Source organism: Panthera tigris, chromosome D1 (genome assembly GCF_018350195.1).
Source record: "Panthera tigris isolate Pti1 chromosome D1, P.tigris_Pti1_mat1.1, whole genome shotgun sequence".
In the NCBI taxonomy this organism is placed as follows: Eukaryota; Metazoa; Chordata; class Mammalia; order Carnivora; family Felidae; genus Panthera; species Panthera tigris.
Genome location: NC_056669.1, coordinates 69,776,261 through 69,801,184, shown reverse-complemented (window position 1 = coordinate 69,801,184; position 24,924 = coordinate 69,776,261). Strand labels below are relative to the sequence as shown.

The window sequence follows — 24,924 nt, the reverse complement described above, 5'->3', positions numbered from 1 at the left end:
GGTAGGCTGGGGGGTGGGTGGGGCTTGCACTTCTCCCAACACTCCAGCGTTCTGGAACTCTGTCCAGGGTCAGTGAATCCAGACCTTCTCTTTCTGACTTCTCAGTTAGGATCTCTCCAGAGTAGGTCTTTGTACAGTAGGGCAAAGCTGTTTGGAATTTGGTATCCGTTGAGTCCACGTTGGTACAGCAGACGCTTAAAAGATGCTTTGTGTATAAGGCATTTAATTTCACTGCAGAAGAGAGAAGACAGACTTGCAACAGCCCCCAGAAGAGGCAAAAGGGAATCAGGAGATCCGAGCTTTGATTTTGTTTCTGAAACTCTCTGGCTATGTGATCTGAGCCCTTAACTTTGTGCTTCAGGTGGTTTTTTTTTTTTTTTTTTTCTTCCACTTATAAAATTAGGAGGTATAACTTGCATGATTCAGCCTTAAAATGGATTTCTAGGTACTACCCAGTTGGGGGTATTTTAAAAGGATTTTGCCATTTCCAGATGGCCAGCAGAGATTTATGGCATCACAATAGAGAGGGAATGTCAGAAGTCACTGGGGCCCTCCATCCCCTTGCCCTTCCTTATTTCACCTCACCTAGCCTCTCCCGGGGTGGGGTGGGGGTGTCATGAATGCAGAGTACTTGGTTCTCTAAGAAGTGGAACCCCAGAAACAGCATTTGGAACAAACCATCTTGTATAGTGGTTGAGAAGATGGTACAAAACACAAGGGCATTGCCCAATCCTCTTGTAGAGCCTGATGCGAATTCTCAAGGGCAAGTTACCCCAAACTGAAGGTCAGACACCCTAGGTTGCTCTGTTACCCTATTGCGGAGGCTCTCAAAGTGTGGCCTCCAGGCCTCTGGGCACCCTGAGGCCCCTGCAGGGGACCTGTGAGGTGCAAACTCTTTTCATAGGAATACGAAGACATTTACCTCTTGCAACATGTTGACATTCACCCTGATGGTGCAAAAGTGGTGCTGAAGGGAACTGCTGTCACTTAGTGCCAATCAAAGCAGTGGCCTTGACCTGTCAGCAGTGTGCTCCTCAATGCAAGGACCCACAGCAAACCGTTTAAAGAGCCAGCTTCACTGAAGAATGTTTTAGATGAAACACTACAAAGTGTTAATTTTATGAAACCTCTGTACCTTCTGAGTACACATTGTTTTCCTATTCCATGTGACTAAATGAGAAACAGTGCATAAAGCACTTGCATAGATACCCAGGTGCTGTGATTGTCGTGTGTAAATAAATGCTCTTCTGCATTTCTGGAGGTCCCTGGACACGTTTATTTTCCTAAACATCACTTTTACTTGAAAGAACAAATGACAGGGGTGCCTGGGTGGCTCAGTCGGTTAGGCGTCTGACTTCGGCCCAGGTCATGATCTCGCGGTCCGTGAGTTCGAACCCCGCATCGGGCTCTGTGCTGACAGCTCAGAGCCTGGAGCCTGCTTCAGATTGTGTGTCTCCCTCTCTCTCTGCCCTTCCTTTGCTCACACTCTGTCTCTCTCTCTCTCTCTCTCTCTCAAGAATAAATAAACATTAAAAAAAATTTTAATAAAAAAAAAGAAAGAACAAGTGACAGACAAATTATGGTTATTCAGACTGGAGAATGTGGCAGACGTGTTCTCAAAAATGAAGAGAGCCTGTCATTTCAAGGAAAACAACTGACAGTATCTGTTGCCAATGATAAAATTTGAACTTTCAAGCAAACCTTAGAATTTTGGAAAACTTGTGTCTGTTACTATGAATTTGATAGCTTTCCAATACTTCAGCACTTTTCTGAAAGTGATATTAATGAATGCGATTTCTGAGATTGTACAATGCAATGTCTCAACATCTGGACCATCGGCATAACTCAGTAAGCCAAGGTTTTTTAAATGACCAACGTATGATGTTACAAAATCATTCGCTTGTAAAAGATCCTTCCAAAGTGCAAAGCAATGTATTTTAATATAACAGAGTACAAGTTCACTGATAGTTTTTCATATTCTACACTGTAATTATCCTTTAAGAAAGGAGGAGTGTTGGAGGCCTGTGGGGCTCAGTCAGTTAAGTGTCAGACTTCAGCTCAGGACATGATCTTGTGGTTCATGAGTTTCAGCCCCGCGTTGGACTCTATGCTGTCAACACGGAACCCGCTTCCGGATCTTCTGTCCCCCTCTCTCTCTGCCCCTCCCTGCTTGTGTTCTCTCTCTCTTTGAAAAATAAATAAAGATTTAAAAAAAAAAAAAAGAAACTACCATTTGTAGAGTTTTGGTGTAGTATCAACGAAGATTATCTGTAATTAATGGAAAAGTTATTAAAATATTCTTCCCTTTTCCAATTACATATTTGGGTGAGATAGAATTTTCCTCATATACTTCAACCAAGAAACATACCACAACAGGGAGAATGCAGAGGCAGATATGACACTCTAGGTGTCTTTGAATTAAGCAATATATTAAAGAGATTTGCAAAAATGTGAAACAATGACGCTCTTTTACTAAATTTCTTTTGTTTTAGATAATATAGCTATTTACATAAAATATGTTAACATGTAATGAGTTTATTATTGGTAATTCATTATATGTTATGTTTTAAATTAATTAATAAGTAATATTTTTAAACTTGTTTTAATTTTTGATTTGGTGAATATTGCAAAATACCCATATAAGCAAAAGGATATTGAAGTTCTCAATAATTTTTAAGCATGTAAAAAGCATCTTGAAATGAAAAAGCTTGGGAATTGCTGCTCTGAGATCATTGTGGAGAAAGGGGTATTTTGGATGAGTAATTAATAAAGAGAAGGGAGACTTGATAACTATCAGTTTCTACTATTGTTGGGAAGCATCATGGCTTAATTGGGCTTAATGGCAAGGGTGGATTAATCAAGACAAAGTCATCCCTGGAGCTGCCAAAGGGAAATCATCTGTTACCTAAGATTAGTAGAAATCACTTTTGCCAGCATTGAATTTTCAAAGTCCTTATTAGACCCTCTCTGTGCCCTTTCGATTGGCTCCAATCCTCTGAGTATACAAGTCCATCCTGTCCCTCCAAGGAAGGTCTGGCCTACAATTCCTCATCAGTGTTGGCCATAGTGACTAGATGTGGTCTAGAAACCTGCCTCCCAGGTCATAGTGGATGCTACTGAGTTCAGCAATCAGCACACAGTACTTGGGAAGCCACTCCCAAGGCACTAAATGGAAGACGAGAATGTCATGGTTTTAGTCCTGAAGGACTTCTCTCTGTGATGGAGAAGACTCCTGAAGAAACAATCACAGTCTGATGTGATCACGCTCCTCTGTACATAGTGACAAAATTTTTCCAACCAAAAATTAAGACACGCTGACATGTGACACTGGAACAATCCTGAGGGATCTAGAACACGTCTGCTTTATTTATTAAGAAACTCCCAACAACTTCACTGAAACCTGATATAGATTTGTACTTGATTTGGCCCAAAGACCCAGAAACAATGGTCTGTGCCTTTTTTTTTTTTTTTTGTATTTGTTTTTGTTTGTTTGAATTCTGGGAAATAACAGCGTCAGACTAGAAAAGAGCAAGAAGCTCCTTAGGATTACGAAAGTTAAGTGATGGGCCCTTAACATTTTATTTCCTCTGGGCTGGCACTGGAGGAAATTTTTATCCTTCATATTTGTTCCAAGTGGTTTCTTCCCCGCCAGGCAGATTCCAACTTTGTTCACGCAGGTCTCCCACACCAGCTGAAGCAGATCAAGCTGCATCCCAGAGTGAGAAGAAGAAACTAGTAAGGAGCTTCTAAGATCCCAAGTCCTGATTACATGCGGGTAAAGCTAAACAATAGGTCTTTAGATCTGCCAAGTACCCGCTGGGTGGGCTGCTTGGGGAGCACGGAGGCTCTGGTCTGGAGCAGGTCTACTTAAGTCCCAACCACGGACCCTTTGCTCCCCGTCTTTAGTGGCAGACTTCAGTCCCTCCTTTGAATCCCTTTCTTCCAGTCTCACTCATTTTGCCCAGCTGTGGTGACTCCAGAGCAAAATGAACAATAAAACAGACAATGAACAGAAAAATCATGCTCAGTGCCACCCACTGAGCCACACCAACATCCTGCCACCCACAGTTGGCGAGAATGAGCGTCACTGGGTCTTAAAGGCAGAGTCCAATTGAGAGGCAGGACAAGGAGGCCAACAACCCCTTTTCGAATTTTGGGTCCGCTACTAACTTACATCTGATTGTGGGCAAGTCATGACATCTCTCTGATACCCAGTGAGCTCATCCACAAAAACAGGTTATTCTGAGGGTTAAATGACGTGACATATGTAACAATGCTCGGCACCCAGTAGGTCCACTATTCGTTGTTAGAATTTTCACAGTTTTGTGTGTGATTATTTGATTAGTGTCTGTCTCCCCACTAATCTCTGAGTTGCACGAGAATGTGGGTCATGTCTCTTTTAGTTCACCAGAATATCGCTAGAGCTTAGCACAGTGCCTGGCACATGCTAGGCGTTTGTTGAGACAATGACAAGAGAAAAGGGAGTTGGTAGGGTCCTGCTTAAGGATCTACTCCAAAATGGCAAGTTTGGGGCCTCCTGACAACTCTCATGGATTGCTTTTGGCTCTCTGGAGCATGGTGTCATGAGGGATTCTAGGGTGGTATCTGGAATCAGTAGAGAAAGGGTGTGCAGATAGACCACCATTACGTTTGAGGATGCCGAACGTTTGTTGACCTTGATCTGTGGAGTCAAGAGCAGGCCCCTTTTGCCAGCTATTCCCAGCACATATAGATCTATTGTATAATTCGTGGAGAAAGCCACTTTGCGGGGACTGATGTTACCAAATATTTGACCTGAAGATAAGCAGCATGACCTTAGGAATATTTTTTTTAAATCACAGATCAGAACAACGTTATGCAAAGAAGCAAAAAGCAAAACAGTATTATCGGCTAGCCTCAATGAATTCACTTTGTGGGAATGTGCATTTCATGAGTCAGTTGGTAAAAGCAAGCAGACCTGAGACACTTTGGCTGGTGTATCCCACAGCCAGACAGAACTTCACCACACACCTTCCCCCAATCCATGAAGTAGCTACTCTACTCACGAGGGTAATCCTTGGGGTGCGTCTTCTCGGACCAGTTCCCATAAAATGTGAGTCTGTACTTGGCGGTTCCACAGGCGCAGCAGTCTAGAATTGGTTTGTCCGTCACCCCATCAAACATGGAATCTGAAACAGTTAGGAGAGTCACTAAGTTAGGAAGCAAATATGGGTCACTTATAAGGCAGCGCCATCTTGTCTTGTCCTGTCCTTCATACTTGGGAAAAGAAGATAAGGTGCAGTTTTCACTGATTAATAACACTCTGAACCAGGCCAGTGCTTGGGTTTATAAAGGATTTTTATATACCTCTAAGGATAGTAATTGTATTTTACAAATAAAAAAGACTCAGAACTTTTGCTCTAACAATGTGAGGAGACCTGTGGGACCAATAAGGCAGAATATTTGGGAAACCAGGGATGAAACTTTCTCAGTTATCCTTTCTTTCCACAATACAATTTTTCCACTAAATTTTAAGAGGAATATGCACGTGTGTGTTTTCTCTAAGAAATGTTTGCTGGGGTCAAATTGCCAGGACCAGAAGGAGCAGCTTTGCAGAAGAGCAGTGAGAACAAGTAGAGAGACATAAAAGATTGCTGGAAATTATTTTTTAAAATGCATATATAGTCACATCCCTTCTTACCAAGCTTTCAGAGACTTAGGAAAATGTTCGTAAGTTCAGGTTTACTTCTGAGCATAGAGGCAGCCAGGAAAAACTTAACAAGATTCCCTCTCTGCCTCCATTTTTATCTGTGAATAGCTGATAAGTGGGGAAAGAGAGATTACGTGAATAAATTCAGTGTTTCTGATAGTCAAGCCCACATCCCTAACCGTGCATTGTTGCTTTTAGTCTGTTCAGCTTCTTGCAAGACGAAAACAATGACTACAGATGCAGCTTGCTTCAACTGCTTTTTCTTCAGTTTCTCTAGTGATATTAACATAAAGGTTCCTTTGGCAAGTTGGACATTTTTTCGTCAATATTATATAAAGAGCAATGACAGTATAAAAATCTTTTTGAGCGCCAGGAAGAGCATTGTACAAGTCTTCCTTGTGGAATTCACTGGGTTCATTTGGTTCGAACACAGAAAATCAGTGATGGGTAGAAGAAGTGAACTCTGGGTTCTAGGATGGAGATGAAAGCATGAAATATTATAATAATCACTACGTTGTAGAGAGTCCTTGTATGTCCGTACATTGTCTTATTTCATCCTAGCAACCCTAGGAGGTAAGTACTCCAGTTAACACCCTTTTGCAGATCAGTAAACTGTTAGGTAACCAGCCCACGGTCACAGGGATAGGAGGTGTTTCAGGCAGAACCGGAGCTCAGGTCTTTTGGAGTCCAGAACCCATGCTCTTAATCTTTGTACTGTATCACTCCCAGAAGAGGACCTTCTGCTGGACATGTCTGCATAAGTTATCAATGAGAGTAATTTTTGTGTGTGTGTGTGTGTGTGTGTGTGTGTGTGTGTGTGTGTGTATGTGTTTCTCTTTATGCTTTTTCAAGTAAACAAGGGTGCATTTAAAAAATGACCTGCCTTTATGGCTTCAGGATTTCTAAACAGCACCAAAGAAGAGGTCTGAAACCACCCAAAATAGAAATCACTGTTTGGCTATTTTTGTTTGGAAGAGGGCAGCGCATTGTCTGTGCTTAGGAGCAGACTCTCCATTGCTTAATGCACATGAAACCTAGGTACGATTCCTAGGTGAGCCAGTTTGATAGTTAAGGGACAATTCTTATTGCATACATTTTCAGAAAGGTAGCATAAGTTAGTAACTCCTAAAGACTTTTTCTTTTTACATTTCCATTATTATGACCAACTATGTTGTAAAAAAACTAAATTTAGTTTTGAAAAAGGATTCCAAGCTAAGAGATAGATGCTGGGGTTATAATTGTAGCTACCAGGCACTATTAAATGAGGGAGCAATCTCTCAAAAGACCAAAATAAGGCCAATGGGTAGCTTTACCTGATCAAAAGGGCTTTCAGATATAGACGGTAAACTTAAAGATATATCCAAGAGTTCAGGGGAATACACTCATAATAAACCTCTTAGAGTTCCAAAGGAAAATTAGCTTCCATTAAAAAAAATAAAGTTTGGGGTGCCTGGGTGGCTCAGTTGGTTGGGCATCTGACTTTGGTTCAGGTTGTGATCTTGCAGCTCATGGGTTCGAGCCCCCGTTGGGCTCCGTGCTGACAGCTCAGAGCCTGGAGCCTGCTTTGGATTCTGTGTCTCCTCTCTCTCTGCCTCTCCCCTGCTCACGCTCTGTCTCTGTCTCTGCCTTTCTCTCTCTCTGCCTCTCAAAAATAAACATTAAACAATTAAAAAAAATAAATTTCTAAGTTTGAAACTAAAAACAGACATACTGTTTCCTATGAGGAAAAGCCAATTGAAAATGAACCGGGTTTTCAAAGGGCAGTGAGAACAAGCGTCAACTCACCCCTCTTCTGCTAACCACAGCCAGCCTCACCCAATATCGATGACTTCCTGCCATGTTGATCTCCTGAGCTGCCCCCTCTCCCATTTCTACCCTCCATCCATCAGCGTCCTTTTTAGCTCTCCCCTTAGTCTGTCTTTTCTCCTTATCCCTTTTCTCCCACAGTTTCCTCCCTTCTGTGAGTTCCCTCCCTGTCTCTCTCCATCGTTTGTGACATGGTATTAAAGTGAGCATGTGCACGCATGTGGTTATTATAGGTCACCTTTTTGAATATTTTATGTTTCTCTGTTCCTAATTGTAAGTAACTTAATGTTTTATGTTTCTTTTAAAAAATAATGATTGCCAGTGCCTTTTATCTTCGCTGTTGTTAATTTTTCCCCCATGGATGAACAGCTTCAACTGAGAAAAAATAAGACACTAGTTTCTTTCCCCCCCTTCCTTGATGGATTTGATTTGACTTACCAAGCAAGAAAGAATGTAAAGACCTTAATGAAAGAGCTGGAGATAATTAAGTAGGCATACACAGTTAAGAGAAATCCCTTTGCTCTCTGCTTATCAATTAAAGACTTTCTTAATGTGATCTGCTTTGTTAACTGTTGGATTTCCTCATAGGTCTGCTGCCTCAGGTGGGGTCGGTGGGGGGGGGGGGATTGTCCACAACTGCATGTAATGATCCTTCAGCCCAGGGCCTGCGGGACCTTTATTTTTTGTCCACCAAGTTGCTGATGGAAAACAGTTTCTTCATACATATGCATGTTTCGTCATTTTGATAGGATCTCTGCTTCGGAAGTGATAACCAATAGAGACTTGCACACCATTGGATTGACACTGTAACTGCAGAACTTAGCATATTTGTATGGCTTCACACAACATCAGGGCTGAGGCTTTGGCAAGTGCACGGTAGTTAATGATTGCTGTCAGTATGCAAGGGTGACAGAGAAGTGTTTCCTAAGAACCCTCAATTCTGAGAAATAAGTCTGTCCTCTGAATGTCAAACTAACAAAATCATACCACAGTGGCTGTGATTAGCCATCTGTGGGTGTAGACCAAGAGGTGGCTTGTAAATGTGTGCTCCAGAACACCCTAACTCTAACCCACAGGACCTTGGTGTCATCTCATAGAGACAGGGCAGGAATGGGATTGGTCCTTTATGAACCAAGGGACTTGACAGTCAAGGTGTCCTCTGTTCGGAAAAAGGCTGAGTGACCCTATGGACAATTAAATATGAAAAGGAAAGTCCCCAAAGCCGTGTGTGGAAATGTCCACCTGGAAGCTGACCAGGGACCTCGGGTTCCAGTTCTCTGGCCCCTATGACAGGTATGTCTCCACTGCAAAGCATCCAATTCTCTCCCTTTGCTTTTTTCATGCTTTCTGAACCATGTTCCACATAGGACCTAGTTTCTGCTCCAGCTCATCCATAGGGAGCTATGCTTTGGTACACTTTGATCTACCAAAGGCAATAATGAATTGAGACACAGTCCCTTCAATGGAAAGGCAGTGGCTTTAAGGTCCAAACTCTGCCCTTGACCACTAGCTGTGATTCTAAGTGAGCTTTTAAAACTTTCTGTGTCTCAAGCTTCTCATCTATAAAATGGGGATGATATATTTGTGCAGATCACATGAGCAAGGCATGTGAAATGCTTAGAATAGTGCCCGGCATATAGCAAGCGCTTGAAAAATATTAGCTATTATTATTATTTTCCCAGAAGACCTTTATCAACCTTTCTTTTTCTTAGTAGCTTATGATTTGCCAGAATTTGAGAAAATTATTTCTTCGCAAAATGCCAATTGCTCTAGATGCAAATAAAAATTCTGCAAAAATTAATAGAAATGAGACAAACTGTATAATCGTAGAACATTTTCTATTTTTATTTAGTTATCTAATGACTTCTAAACACATTCAGATATTTAAGGTCTTAATTTTTTATGACAGATTAATAAACAAGCATCGGATACAGATAACAATAGCTAACACTTACATATACAGCACTTACTATGTGCCAAAGAGATGCTGTGCTTATATACATATATAAAGTCAGATAACTAGGAAGGGCAGAGGCAGGATTCAAACCCAGGCTGGATAGGAATCCAGGCCTCTCCTCTGACCTCCCCATCTTCTTGATCTCTATGAGCTTTGTTAGAATGCCTTCAACCCAAGGAGAGGGCATCAATAAGCTTGCAAATCAATGGACCATATCCTTGACTGTGGTAGAATCATAAGGTCAATGCTCCCTTGGCAACCCCATCTCCTGCTTGTCTTTCTTGGAGAAAATCCCCCGCCCCCATACTGCCCAGGTGCCACACAAGTTCTTCTAGAGATTATTCCAGAGAATCATTACAGGCATCTTAAAGGTACACAATTGTGCATTTCTTAATTAAATCCTGTGAATTATTCCAAGGAACCTCTTTAGAATAATCACTGTTTCACAAAAATAAGAAGACGACACCAATATAAGGTACATCATCTCCTACCCAGGGAATCAAGCTGAGTAATTAGAACTTAAGGCAGATCCAATTATCTACAGAACACAGCCAGATTAAAAATTAGCGCTACGTGAGGAAGCTGAACCTGGAGAAACTCAGAAAGCACAATCAGCTAATTCCTGCCACTGGACGGTTGCACTGAATGAGCCACCTTCCGTTTACCTGACCCTCCTCCACTTGCAGTTCTTACCTTGTTCACAGAGTTTCTTGGTCAGAGAGCCCTCATCTTGAAAATAAATGATGCGTTTCTGCACAATGCTGGCCCTGTTGGAAGAAAAGCACAATGGTGAGGAGAGCAGGTTTGAGGCATGTCAGATCCTTGCCCGGCCACCTATGGCTGTGCGGCTTTGGGTGAGTCTCCCCAACTCTCTGTGCCTCAGTGTCTCCATTGAAAAATTGTCATTAATAATAATGCATACCTCGTGGGGTTGCTCTGAGAATTAAATCCAAAAAATGCATGTCAGGAGCACAGAACATACTTAGAAGCCACTCCATAAATGTTAGTTATTGTGTTGTCAGTGGTGGTGCTAATATTAATGTTAAGGTAAGAAAGAACTAATGGCATTTTCAGTAACTTTTCTCAATGGCTCATTTGATTCTAGTTTTGTATCAAATGATGGAAGCCATTTATAGATCAACCAAATTCAAATCAGAAAAGCATGTCAAATCCCTTTCCTGAAGGGGAAAAAAAAGAATTTAAAAATATATTTTGATGTGTTCCGAAAATGTCATTCTCTATCTTTCCTGAAAGTCTAGACGACACTGTCTCCTACATTCTGAACAAAGACAATTTCAGCTGTTACATGTCTCTCTTAAACATGTCAAACACAGGATCTTAGAATTTGGAAAGAATATCTGGAGGTTGAAAAATTACTTTTGGCCAGTACGTATTTTCTCCTTAACCTAGGACTGCACAGACATACTACTTCTCCTTTAACCCACTCTGCTGTATATTTTCAGCTGGCCGTGCAGACGTCGAATCCTGAAACCCAGCGTCCCTGTAACGTGAAGTCTACAATACTTAACGATGAAACAGTGCCAGTGGGTCTTGGCCCTTTGTACTGATTTTCTTCAGAAACGCTACTCAATCAAAACATAATTTTTTTACTTTGATTTGCCCTATTTAACAGAGAAAGGGATCATCAGCTCCACTACAGCAAGGCACACTGAGGGAGTGATACAGTCACATGATCTGCCTGTGTCACGTGATCGCAGAGCCAGGCATGGGCCCCTGTATGCACGGCTCTGCAGAGTAGGGAGGCGGTTTTCTTGACGGCATGGGCCTAGGCCAAGATTACTTTCCAAAGAAACATCTACTCTACACCCCGTCTTGCACAAAAGAATAAAATTCAGAGCAGCCTACATATGTCTTTTATAGCCTTTCCTTACCCAAGAGAGACGAGATGTTGAAATAAATGAATGAAATCTGCCTCCCGTCTCCACAAAGCTACTTTGATCATTTATCCATTCTGTTGACCATCTAGCAGCAAGTTTCCTCAGACCAAGAAAACTCTCTTGAGAATACTCATCCCAAAGCCAAATAACAAAGTCTTTTGTTAGTCAGAGCATCCCATTATCTACCACTTTAGAGTGTACTTTCCACCAGGAAGTACCTCAGAGAACACTGTAAAGGGCAAGGGAAGTAGCCCAGGCCTGGCATTCTTGCTTCAGCTAAAGGCTTCATCCTCTTTCCTACCAAAGCAGCCTCCTCCCCCATTTGTCTTCCTGTTGTATTTATTGGTATATTTTCAACAGATAGTCGTTGGAGGCCTGCATGGTAGCCAGACACTGGCCAGGGACACTGTCATGAACAAGACAGGTGGGGTGGCTTCCCATTCTCAAAGTTGACAGCAGAGTGGAGAGAAAGCACGAGACAGCTAAATCTGCAGCTACGCATTTAACATGACCGCGATTGAGTGCTGAATGGAGAAGTCTCCAGGGTGTGGGAGAGTGTAATACAGGGGATCCCCACCAAGCCAGGAAAGATTCTCTGCAGAAAAGAAGGCTTAGATAGGAAAGAGTAGGAGGTCAATAGGGCAAGTGGGAGGAAGAAATAAAGGAGAGGACATCCTTTAAAGATCCTTGAGGTGGGAGGGTCATGGCTCATGACCAGTGGTAGGTCAGGGAGGTAGCGTGAGATGAGCCGGGGAGGTGCACAGGGCCACATCACCCCATGCAGGGGGATGGCATTTTACACCAAGCTTGATGAGATGTCTTTGATAAGTGTTTTTGATAAGAGGAATGAGATAATCAGATGTGCTCTTTTAAAAAGAGCACTTGGGCCATAGAGTAAAAATGAGTTGGTATGTGATTGCAGTGTAGAGTTCCCAAGCAAATTAAATTTTAGTTCAATAAAATTCTCTTGCTAAAGTGGTTTGAAAACCCTTGATATATAGGATAAAATACAAAATTACCATTGTATTCAAGGCTTTTTACAAAATTTCCCCCAAACACCCCTCTGGCTTTGTTTGTTGCCATTTTGTGTCATGGTCCCTGGGTTTCAGAGTTTGAGAAGTTTATTCCCCTTGCCTGAATACCTCTTCTACTCTACTGGGCCCTTGCTGATGCTGTTTCCTTTCCCAGAATCTCCCCAAACATGCCTTTGCTAGCTAGCATCTGTAACAAATCCTTGGAATCTTCTCATAGGCAAAAGCCTATGATCATGCTTAGAAAAATTAAATCACCCCAAATTTTCAAAAGTATCATTGTAAAAGTGTTGGGGGCCAGAAAGAGAAAATATGTATTTCCTACAAGATGTTTTCATTTCCTTCATGCCTTGTTTTATGAAGTCTACAACAGCTTACCCACTCTTTTTGATAATAGTTGTAATTTCTGAGTCCTTCCTATGTGCCAGTCACTGTGCTAGGGAGGCCTTTTATGTATATTACCTTATACATCTTATGTTTTGCATATATTATAGCTCTTCAAATTCCTTCCTTATCCAAAACCCTGGGTTGGATGCATTTCTGAATTCAGAGTTTTTCAGGTATTATTAGAAAGTTAAGATGATAATATACCATTAACATCCCCATAATCAAACACATCAACTTTTCTGAAACAAAATGTAAGAAAATTCATAGTAAGAGAGAAAATAAAAACTTTATATAGCTTCATGTCAGTTTTGGTCAAGTTTAGCAAACGTACCAAAATACTCTTATTTTTAGAACAATTCAGTTGAAAATTTGTAGCCATTTTCTCCTTCACAGGTGAGGATGGCTGAGAGAGGGGGGGTTAAGTAACATGTCCACAGTCTTGAAGTTTCCCCTGTCTACCTCCAAAGCTAATGGCCTGTGCTATACCCAGCATGGTTTTAAGGGATTAAAGATAATTACATATAAAAAGTACACTTGGCGTGTGAGTTGAAATGTATTATGAAATGAGGCCTGTTTCATCCATTTTAGCATCTCATGGAACATACCATGAAGAACTGAGACTTTGATGGCCTCCCTGGAGCCTGGGTCATGATCAGCTGAAGTTCTCCATGAAGACTGAGCATACATTTTCATGCCTATACATGGCCAAACCTCTGTATCCTGCCTTTGGATTTCAAACTCTGTGCAGATCAAATGTGGGATACAAGGCTTATTCTGATCTGGCCTCATCTTTATCTAATCCCTCCTGAGCACTCTGTCCAAGCCATATCCTATATTTGTCTTAAAAATCTCATGCCCCTGAGCCTCTGTCTATGGGACTCCTCAAGACACATGTGAGCACAACACACACACACACACACACACACTTCAGTTACCCAGAACTCATACCCTACTAAGATTGGTTTCTTGACTGGCTGCTTGGTTGGGTGCTCTTCTATGAGAGCCATAGCCTCTTGAGTTTCTGCTACCACAGCATTTATTATTAACTTATACTATAACTGCCTATTTACTTTTCTATCTCCTGTGCTAGTTTACAAGCTTCTTGAGAGCAGGAACTGTATCTTACTTCCATTGATGTTAGTATTGTTGTTGTACTGGAATTCAAGAAGGAACGGAGTTTGGGGAAAAGAAGAGAATTTGAGATTGAGTGATCTGTAGGGCATGATGGTGGTCTGTCTAGTGGGTAATTAGACATAGGGACCTGTGACTCAGGAGAGATGTGAGGGGTGGGGAGTAGGGGCATGTGAGTCACTGGGGCAGAAGTAAGAGGTGAAGCTTTTGAAGCGGCAGGTGTCACCCAGGGAAAGTGTGCAGAGTGAGGAGAGGCAGGCTGAGCCCAGAACTCTGGAGAAGACCAATATTCACCTATAGGTATACCAACAGAGACCAGGATCTGGTACGCTTGGTTGCAGAAGATGTTTCTTTTTATTCCTCATTTGGTCAACTCCTGAGAGAATTTATATTCTGAGAAAATGCATTTCATTTTGAGTCTGTTCCCATCAAAAGTATAAAACTCAGCTGAGATTTATAAATCATATTATGATTCAGAAAAATAATAGCTTTACAAGATGAGAAAGCTGTTAGTAAGAATTCCCTTAGCATTTCAAAATGACAAATTTCTCCCATCCTGTGTTACAATTTGGCAGTCCCGTTGCATAGCATTTATACACTGATACACTGAATGCTCTCTTATCATGAGAGAGCGTGTTAAGGAAATCTAAATGAAATTTCTCAGCATGTTAGCTTCTCAAACTTTGGGATATTGAGGTTCTAAACAAGTTACTAATCATTTCAAACGTTTTCTTTTAAACCTCAAGTGGTGGAACCATCCTGGATCTCTTGGATGCTTGACCCTTTTCTGTCTGCAGGTTTTATTCATTTGCTTTTCTTTCTCCTTGGGGAATTTTCCTATTGGGATAAAGTTAGAGCTTGCTAAATTGTGAGTATGCTCCCTGCTCTCACCAAAAAGAGACAGGGAGACACCAGAAACTGAAGGACTTGGGAGAAATCAGGCCAGAAAATCATTCACATGGATCATCAGTGGCCAGATGGCTGCCATATAGAGATAATTCATGTAAGGTCCTTAATACATGCGTATTACATGAAGTAAATATTCACAATGTGGTAGCCATTATCTTTCCTGTTGTTAAATCACCATCTCCTAACAAGGTGCCTGGCGCATAAAAGTGCTTAATAAACAGGAGCTATGATTATGATTAACATTGGGTCTGTCTCCTTGGCTTGTGGAGGGAGGGGTGAGGGTGTTAGCTTGGTCAGCTGCTTCAGGCAGAGATAATGAATGGCCAAAATGAAACTCAGGTTTGTGGTCTCCAGACTAATTTTGCCCATTCTTTTCCCAATTCTAGGAAAATCCCTCTTACTGAACATTTCTTGGGGTGCTTAAAAACTTTGTCTATGATGGCAGGGATGTTTTTTCATGGAAGTGATCCAGTGTATAACCAGTAACACCACTTCCTTCTACCAAAGAAAGGACAACTCTCTGGGAGCACCCAGAAATAAAATATTAGAGTCATAGTGATGGTAATGCCATCAGGAACTGAGGCTATCTGCCTTATTTTACTTCACAGGAATGCTAACTACTAACCTGATCATGGTCTCATGTTAATCAACAAATGCTTACGGAGGCGGGATGCATTCCATGATCCAGACTCTTTCCAATTTTTTATATGGCTTTAGGTGGATGTCAGGACATGGCGCTGTGTCCAAGACTTAACAGGCATCCTGGCAGCCCATCATAATGTGCCCATGGGAGAAGAAAAGTGAAAGCTTATCTGGAGGGCTCTAGCTACAACACACAAGAGAACTCCAATGCCACCCAACCGTAAAGTCACAAACTGTGTTTGGGTCATAAAACTACAGACTCAGAGGCTTGTAGTCATCTACCATTACTGCAACCAAGCAATGCTAGTAGTTGCCATGAGATTATTCCTGCTTAATTATCAATCACTCATAAAACATTTACTGAGGACTTATTTTGTGTCAGACACTTTGCTAGGAGCTGAAAATTCAAAGAGAATAAGAGACAGTGCCTTCCAGTAAAGAGATCCTAGTCCAGTGGGAGAAGAGAGAGACAAAAAAAGGAAACGGGAAATCAATGTTGAGCGGGATGATGGAGGAGCCATGGGAAGCTGAAGAGCAGTGACCAACTTCTCCTTGGCAAAGCTCCAACAGGAGGCAACAATGGCGGCACTGCAGGTCTGAATTAAGATCTGGGCAGTGGAAATAGACAATCTAAGAGATACGTTGTAGGAAAATTAGGTAACTTACTGGCTAACTTACTGGATCTGGGGCAGAAAGAGGAGGCTGAGTACAAGATATTTTATTTACTTTTTGTTTATGTAACAATTGAACACCCAAGTCCTCCACAAGTATTAACTCACCCAATCCTCCCAACAACGCCATGACGTAGGTGCTAGTATTATCCCTGTTTTACAGACAAGAAAACTGACAGAGGGAGTTTGTGACACTCCATATACAAACCCCAGGGACTAGAGGGAGGGACATTGGTGCCAATGACTGAAACGAAAGACAGACGGGGCAAGGAGGAATTTTTTTTGGGTAATTTTTGGAATTTGTATTGAGATAACTGCACATCCACATTCAGTTATAAGAAATAATACAGAGAAATTGTACACTTGTACAATTTTCCCCAAAGGTAACGTTTTGTAAAAGCTCAGTATGTACAATGTTACAACGAGGACGCTGACATTGGGACAATCCACCAGGCTTGGGTCTGGTAACAAAATGGCATAGTAGGGTTAATTAAGGGCCAGAATATGTCATTGTGTGCCTATGACAAGCTGCCACACTCTAAGAGAGAACACTCTCAAATGACTCTTCGAAAACACAGTATGTTAGAATCCCAAGTGGAGAATCGCCTACAAGTGCTATGGGGACTCTGGGGTAGCAGGCCATTTCTGGCTCAGATGAGGTGGGAGCAGAGGTGGAGTTGGAGGAATTATCGCTTAGGAATGAGGTCCATCAGAATAATTTCTCGGAAAGATAGCACAGAAGCTGAGCCTGTACCCAGGGACGGGCACTTTGCAGCAGTTAAAATGCATACCAAAAAAGAATCCTTGGCAGGTCCATCATCCATGGTCCTTCTATACCTAACCCGGGGTATCAGCTCCACACGGCTGCACGTGCACACGTAGCTGATGCTATGATCAGAATCTGGCTGAGAGGTCAGTTCAGGTCTTAACAAGACTATGATCCGTTCCCAACCTTGTATCATGATCCTTGGATTTCTCAAGTTCTTGATTCACATCGTCGAGCAAAGTTATGTCTACAAAGCCACAGTTTCAATTTTAACAAAAACTGGAGAAAACTATTTTTAAACACTCAGTTTATTTCTTCTCAGAATGACCCCATGACCCTGGGGATAACAAGCTTATCACGATTCCATTTTTCTCTTAGTACTGTCCAATTTCAGACCTAATCTTTATCATATGTCTTGTCGATACTATTACCCTAGTACTGCAAATTTTACCTTCCCCAAATCCAATGGGAAATTAACAATGAGGAATTGATTTTCATAAGAGAGATGTGAAAAGATAAAACGGGATTATGTTTCAAAAGAGCTAATTTAGATACAAGAGGCCTTAAAACCAGACAGACATTCATTCACTGACGTTTTGTTTATCAGAGTAGGTACCACGAAGCTGTGTGAGGAGTTGGAGATACAAAGATAAATAAGGCCTAGTGTGATATGAAACAGTTACCAGCCTGATGAGAGAGGGAGAGAGACACATCGTCTGATGAGTCAGAATACTGCCTAACAAGTACTAGAATCTACTCAATACCCATGTCTTCCATCCCCCATGATTTCATAACCCAGATTTTTTTTCGGGGGGTGATACCAGGCAAGCCAATCATGACTGTCTTGTTCCCACTTTCCCAGCCTTCCTTGCAGCTGGGGAATTGGTGCATGTGACCCACATGTGACCTCATTTTTAGAAGCGGAGGTTTACAGGATAGAGGGGAGACTATTTGAGAAAGTTGTGCTTTCCAGATGAAAAAAATTAATGACTTACCCTGGCCTGTCCCTCTTTTTATTTTAAGTTTATTTATTTATGTATGTATGTATTTATTTATTTATTTATTTATTTATTGAGAGAGAGAGAGAGAGAGAGAGAGAGAGAGAGAATCCCAAGCAGGGTCTTCACAGTCAGCATGGAGCCGGATGTGGGGCTAGAACCCACAAACCCTGAGATCATGACCTGTGCCAAAATCTAGTCAGATGCTTAACGGACTGAGCCACCCAGGCGCCCCTGTCCCTCTTTTTTCAGCCTTGATTACAAACACAATGTGTTAAATAAAGCAGCCGTTTTGTGACCATGAGGAAAAGGCCAACAAAAATCAGAGACACTGGTCCTGACATTGTTTAGCTATTGAAACAATACCAGTAGTCACCTACCTCTGGCCTTCTTGTTATTTAAAAAAAAAAAAAAATCGCTCCATCTGTTGACGTTATCATCAGTCAAGTTTCCTAGCGAACGCTGCTCTCAAAAGCATGCCTGACTGATGGGAAGTGGTATGGACACCACAGAGGGTCGCTCAAAAGGTGAGTCACAGCAAGTTCTGCTGACCCTACGCACCTGGCCAGGAGATGGCACTGGGGAGCCACTGGAGGACTCTGGGGGGAGCGGGGACAGGGCTGTTTTGATCAGAAGAGTCTTTGAGAAAGACATTCTGGATTTGGCGGGTGGGAGAACATTCTGCTCTTTGCTGGGACCCTCCTGAGATGCCGGGGCCAGGCACCTGTTCACATTGTCTAGAAAGAGAGCAGGCAGGCCGGCAAGTATGGCCCAGGCTGGAGACAGACGTGGCTGTAAAGGAAGCAGGGTGGGTGGGAGTTTGATAGGAAAACACAGGAGAGTGAAATGTTCTTTCTTTTTCCTCCGGAGGAGGCTTGTACATGCCTGTAAGCTGGGGCTGAGGAAACAGTGGAAACCCTTAGGGGAATGTGCTAGATCACTGGCTGGAAATTTGTCATCTGTTGGAAAAATCTTCAATAAACTCACATGGACAAAATAAATAGGCTGCAGGATGTATTCTCAGTTGTGGGGGCTCTGACAGGTAGGCCATTCTGAGTAGTGAACAGGACCATTTCTTATTTCCTAGAATTGTTTTAAACTGGACATTTTTTTTTTTCCAGCATATTTTGACCCTTTGTGGAATCCTCCCTCTGGCTTAACTTACGGCATTTCTTAACCGTGCAAAGAGATACACATCTAATTACTGAGCCTGGGGTGGAGATACTATCTCACAATACGTCTTTAGGCTAAAAATATTTTTATCTTAAGAATACAGTGACATGGGGTTTCATGTTCCTGAAAATTCCTTTTTTTTTTTTTTTTTTTTGCAATCAGCCTTAGTATATTGTTCACAACATGATTATCAGTTCTTGGGGTGTTACCGGTGTTACCAGTCAAGGGACAACTGACAGTTGGGGTCATCTTTCTATAATACTGTTGAGCCCATGATTCTGCTGGATAATGTCTCATATGGCCAAGCTAATGGTCAGTGCCTACCTGACTTTCTCCTCCAACTTCTTCACATCTATAAACCTTCAGAGGACTGTGAGCCCCTCTAGCCCTGGGACCATGCCTTACTCATCAGTTTGTGCCTGGAAACTAGCAGAGGATCTTACCAAGGCTTTTTGAACTTGGGGTTTTTAATCTGGGGGTCTACAGACAGGTTTCAGGATGATGAAATTTTGTGTGATGTGCACAAGTGCATATTTCCGGGGAAGAGTTCACAGTTTTCTTCTGCTTCTCAAAGAGGTCCCTGACCTTGAAAAGCTTCAGAACCACTATTAGGTCTGAAATGAATGATAGCAGATATGTGAAAACTGCACATACAAAATGTCATTCCATTTAATAAAATCTCCAACTAAGATATATGCTCTTTGCTTTCTTTTTTTTTCCTCTCTCTAAAGATGAAGGTTAAATTTTTATTCCAAGCACCCAAGGCTTCAACTGCTCTCTCTCCAGACTATGCTCTGATCCAAAATAGAACCTGTCGCGGCTGGAAAACAAGAAACAGAAGGGCAGCACTGCTCCTGGGGTTCTCTGGTGTTCCCTGCAGTCCTTGCCACTCGGCACAGGGCACGGATGTAATCCCACAGCCATCCCAGCCTCTAAGCTAGAGGAGCTATGCTGCCGCATCACAGACTCCCGCTCGGCCGGTTGACACAAGTCATTGCCTCCTAGAGTTGGTCCTTCTCTGCCATGGGCTCAGCTGTCTCCCCTTTCTGTGGATTCCTGTAAGCCAGGACTGGCAGCACTGTCCTCTCAAATGTAAGGAAACAATTCAGGTGACAGAGCAAGGGCCTCACGCACAGGAAGCCTGCCATCCTTTGTGTTCCTCAGAGGGCCTCCCTTGTCACACCGAATTTTCTGCTGTGGAAATGGGAGCTGCGTATATAGCACCAGACCTGTGGGTTGGGAGATTCTCCTTCCTCTAGGCTGGGCTAGGGATTGTGGGGAGGGTGGTTATGCTTCCTTGCCAGGGATTCATCGTCCATGAATGGGTTTCAGAAGATTCCTAAATCCCCGAAAAAACTATGCAAAATTGTAAGTACCTGCCTTGTTTCTGGGGGAGAGATTCTACACGAAGCACTGCTCTAAATTTCGGAGTCATGATTTTCATGCCTGTTAGTACCCACCTGAGTCCTACCTCCCTCTCTGCCCGAGGAAGGAAGGACACACATGGACAATTAAATGAGTGACTCCCTGTACAATTACTGCAGTAACCTAACAGGTCTCCTCTCCTTGTCAACCCACCCAACTTACCTACGTTCTGCCAGGGAATTAACTGTCACCTCCAGCACATCATCACCTCCTTTCACAGACTATTAGGCAGCCATGGCACCACGGTTCTAATGATCTCATCTCTCACCTCCGCCCTGCCCTGCTCCACCCCAGCACAGGGTCTGGCACAAAGCAGGTCCTCTCTAAACAAAGGCGCCTCTCTCATTTATAGATCACAATCCAAACTCTTGGCTAAATGTCCACAATCCTGAACACCAGGACGCAAGCTGCCTTTGACGTCTGAGCCACCCCATGCCCCTCCACCCCTACTCTCTCCCTGACTCTTCCTAGCTGCTTGAACTCAACCCTGCCTTTTCAGTGGGTACAGAATGTGTGTCACACGACTCCTCTTGGCGTCTGCCCATGCTAGTTGATAGGCCAAGAATGCACTCCCACCCCCTCTCTGTCTAATCACACCCCCCTCATCTGTCACCATCTCACTGTCACCTCAGAGTCTCATTGACCAGGACTGTCAGAAGCAACCTCCTCTGGGTTTCTAGAATACCACTGATCTTCCTCGTTCATTTGGAATTTGGGCACTGGACACTCAATGTTTGCCTAAACTTGAACGCCTTGTATTACCATTTAACTTATTGTGTGTTTATGTTTTGTACCTCTGACTGAATTCTGAGCTTTCTCAGGGAAGGGACCTTGCTGTACCCTGTGGGTCCCTCTAGCACTGAGCACAGTGTCTTTCATGCAAAAAGCACTGAAGGTGTGGTGATGTGATTTGTTTTCATATACTGACTTTACCCATAAGTCAACTCTTTTATATTCAACATGTAGTGTTGAGTGTCTACCATATGTCCATGATCTGGCAAGACGTATAAAGTCCTTTGTATTAGCAGTGCCACCCAGAGTGCTGGGTGAACGGCAAACAGTGACTGGTCTGAGTCATGAAATGTTTCCCACTGCATAAAGGCCAGTTAAGTCGGCTTTGCTTTGTTCAAGCCAGGCAGTTTGGCTGATGGCAACCATTGTTCTCCAAAGGAACCATTCGGGTTGAATTCAAAATCCCTTCACAATGTTGGGAATCAGCAGGATGATGGTATGTCTGCCAGGAGGAAGTTAAACCAGGGACAGAGCTTTCTTTATGGAAAAGACCATTGCTGATTGCACTGTGCCTTCCACTCTGTTCATCCTTTGAGTCGACTTTTCAAAAAAAGACACCCAGAGGCCTTACATTTTTGACTCACTCCAGATTTGTCCCATGTTTCTCCTTTTCAACACTGTGCAGCACTTTCATAGCATCTGACCTCATTATTACGTCATATGAGCTCATCAGAAGTATGACATAGTCACACTGGACCCCCATAGGGCTCTAGAGCAACATGAGACCACACATAGACCACAAAATCTGGGCATGATTTGTCCTGTTTTCTACCCTTACTCATTGAAAATGCTTTCAGAGATAAGTGAAGGAAGGAAAGGAAAGGAAAGGAAAGGAAAGGAAAGGAAAGGAAAGGAAAGGAAAGGCAAGGCAAGGCAAGGCAAGGCAAGGCAAGGCAAGGCAAGGCAAGGCAAGGCAAGGCAAGGCAAGGCGGAGAGAAGGAAGGAAGAAAGCCAGCCAAGAGCTCTATTTTTCTGAAAAATGATGTGGAAGAAAAATAATGGGACCTCATTTTAATGCACAGAAGAATGCAAGTGACAAATTCTTTTTTTAAAAATGCACGGTAAATTAAAAAAAAATTTTCACTAACTCTTGAGATGGGGGACTTAAGAGGGAGCCTCTTACCCATGTTAAACAAGGTACTGCAAATCTTTTTTTCCTCAAGTAGGCAAAGAATCAATTAAAACCCCCCAAATCAATAAAAATATCTGTCCTAAAGGTGGAACTGTAACCACATTTATACAGTGTGTATCTCAGAGAGATGAGGAAGTTTAGCTTGAGAGCATATGTCCCTGAGAAATGCTTAGAACCTCCACAAAGTAGGGACAGAAGTCACAGTGGAGACAAAGAGGAAGAGAGTCAGGGAGAGGAAGGCTTCAATTTCCTCATCTCTATCAGGGAACAGGAGTAAAACAAGATGGCCATCACCTCCAGAGGACGTCCCTAAAGCTGGACCCTCACAGTGTGGTAAACCCAAAGATCAAACTTGTTCCAGGGTCTGTGTCCTGATGGTCAGTGCTTTGTTTTGTGTTTGCAAGTGGATAAGTTTGTGCCATCAGGTTGTGATGTACATTTCCCTATTTTTCTGGATGGCTCCATGTCGATGATATTTCTGATATAAATATCAGAAGATACAGTTCAAGAAAATGAACTGGCAGAATTCTTATCCTAGAAGGATGTTTGGTAATGATCTTCCAGTAATGATGCTTTGCACTGTAGTTAACCCCACTGCATCCAAATGCGTTGACATGCATCATATTTCTTTGGATTGACATAGCTGGTCCTGAAGATCTATAATTCAGCTTCCTGCTGACTGGATTCTTATCCATTCAAGTTGCCCTGGAGATGACCAGCAGTCCCTCATGGCCAGAGGTCTAATGTCACTGGCCCAGTTTTGGAAGATATCGTACTGAATTGTTAGTAGACAAAGCTAATAAATCCTGGCTTTCCATGTGTCTGGTACCCTCCTTAAGAAGGCCACACTAGTTCTTCGGTTAATAAATTGTTATCATTTGTGTAACATGTTTTGGGAAATCAATTAACTGCAACTGATTGGGGATCCATACATGAACCAAAGACAACCAGAGATGGTTTGGACATGAGGGATGCTAGCAACTTCAGAGCTGTTTTCCTGCTAACTCTGCCTGGTAGGACTTTTGCATATTGAATGGTACAAACTGGCCTCCTCCTTGGATTATCTTTTGAGGAAAAAAAAAATGTCAGACAAATTAAGAGAAGACGGGTCAATGACATAGGCCATGGACAATTGTTCAGAGCACTTTCCTGCTCCTTTCTGGAGCCCATGGCAGAATCCCATGGTGACCCAGTACAACCATAGCTGATGTGATGATGTGATCTGCTACACTGTCCCAGACACTCATGTATCTGTGTGAGAAGTTTCCAGCACTGAAGGTCAGCTGTGCAGGAGAAATACTGCACGGAAGGCTCCAGTGAGCAACATCTCCATTTGGATCCTGTTGCGCTCTTTTGGTTGTTGTTGTCAGGGCTCATCAGCATAAAAATGAAGTTGTTTTGACTTACTACTGTCTCCCTGCTATCAGAAAACTGTTATTAGGAAAATCGCATTAATTAGCAGCAGCTGAGGGGAGGACCAGCTATTTTGGAGCCGCAGCTGCAAGTCTCTTGCAATCTGACTGTTGCCTAAATTTTAACAATTAACGGAATAAATAGTCTCTGAATGTATTTCATCATGTTAATTTTGTTTTCCTCTATTTGTATTCCTGTTTAGGAGTGGCAGTTAATCTGCATTAAACACTCTGATACCATTAGCATCATTAAAGCATATCCTCAGCTATCCTATTCCTCTGTGATTTACTGCGAGTGAAGTTTAATGATAATTTTTTAAACTTTATGTAGGAAAATGAATAATTAATTAAAATTTACCCAAAAGTTTGGCCTATTAGCCAAAATATTTGACTAATCTAAAAATCTTATTTTATGGCCATGTTGGGTTACAAAACTGGATGGATGGATGAATGGATGGATAGAAGGAAGGAAAGACAAATGGAAAGAATGATAAATAGAACAGCAGACAGACGTATACATACATACATACACACATACATACAAACATACATAAGGACTGAGATTTAAACTTTCTCAATTCTAATCCCAACTAGTTCGTTACTTTACTTTATAGCATGAAATCAGCATGACAAAGACATGGTGTAATAGAAAGACCTTTCTAGCCAGGTTTGATACTGGATCTACCTCTTCGGTGTGTAGTAGATGATTTACAGCTTATGTCTGAATTTCCTATCCTATACCTTTGGGTCAATATCTACTCTGTGAGGGATCTTGTTGAGCATTAATGAAATAAACCAGTATGAAAAACACCTCGGCCAAATCTTCCTTTCTTCTGTCAACTTTAAACCTCATTTGCTATTTAACTTATCACGTATTTATGCCTTTTCTACCCAACCGGAGAGTTAATTAACCCTTACAAAGCAGGGGCTTTCTCTTGCTCATCTTGGTACCTACCAGTGTGAGCCCGCAGGCCTTGACCTTGTCATCAGCTTGTGTAACAACTAACATCTAGTGAGTGCTTACTGTGTGCCAGACACTCTGTAGTAAGCATTTTATACACTTGAAGGGCTCTCAGTGTTAAATAACAAAAATTCAACTGAGTAA

General features: G+C 42.3%; 1 protein-coding gene across 2 annotated transcripts in view; it reads right to left on the bottom strand.

Annotated features, from left to right (window-relative positions):
* Nucleotides 1-24,924, bottom strand: part of SPON1 (spondin 1) — a 257,617-nt gene that overhangs the window by 140,810 nt on the left and 91,883 nt on the right. For both annotated transcript variants that reach the window (XR_006208341.1, XM_042958428.1), the window contains exons 4-5: nucleotides 10,146-10,219; nucleotides 5,046-5,168 (exon numbers count right to left, since the gene is read on the bottom strand). Coding sequence is in view for 1 of the 2 variants with exons in the window: in XM_042958428.1 (XP_042814362.1) it covers nucleotides 5,046-5,168; nucleotides 10,146-10,219 (197 nt within the window). In the remaining variant the exon portion in view is untranslated. The remainder of the gene's footprint in view (nucleotides 1-5,045; nucleotides 5,169-10,145; nucleotides 10,220-24,924) is intronic.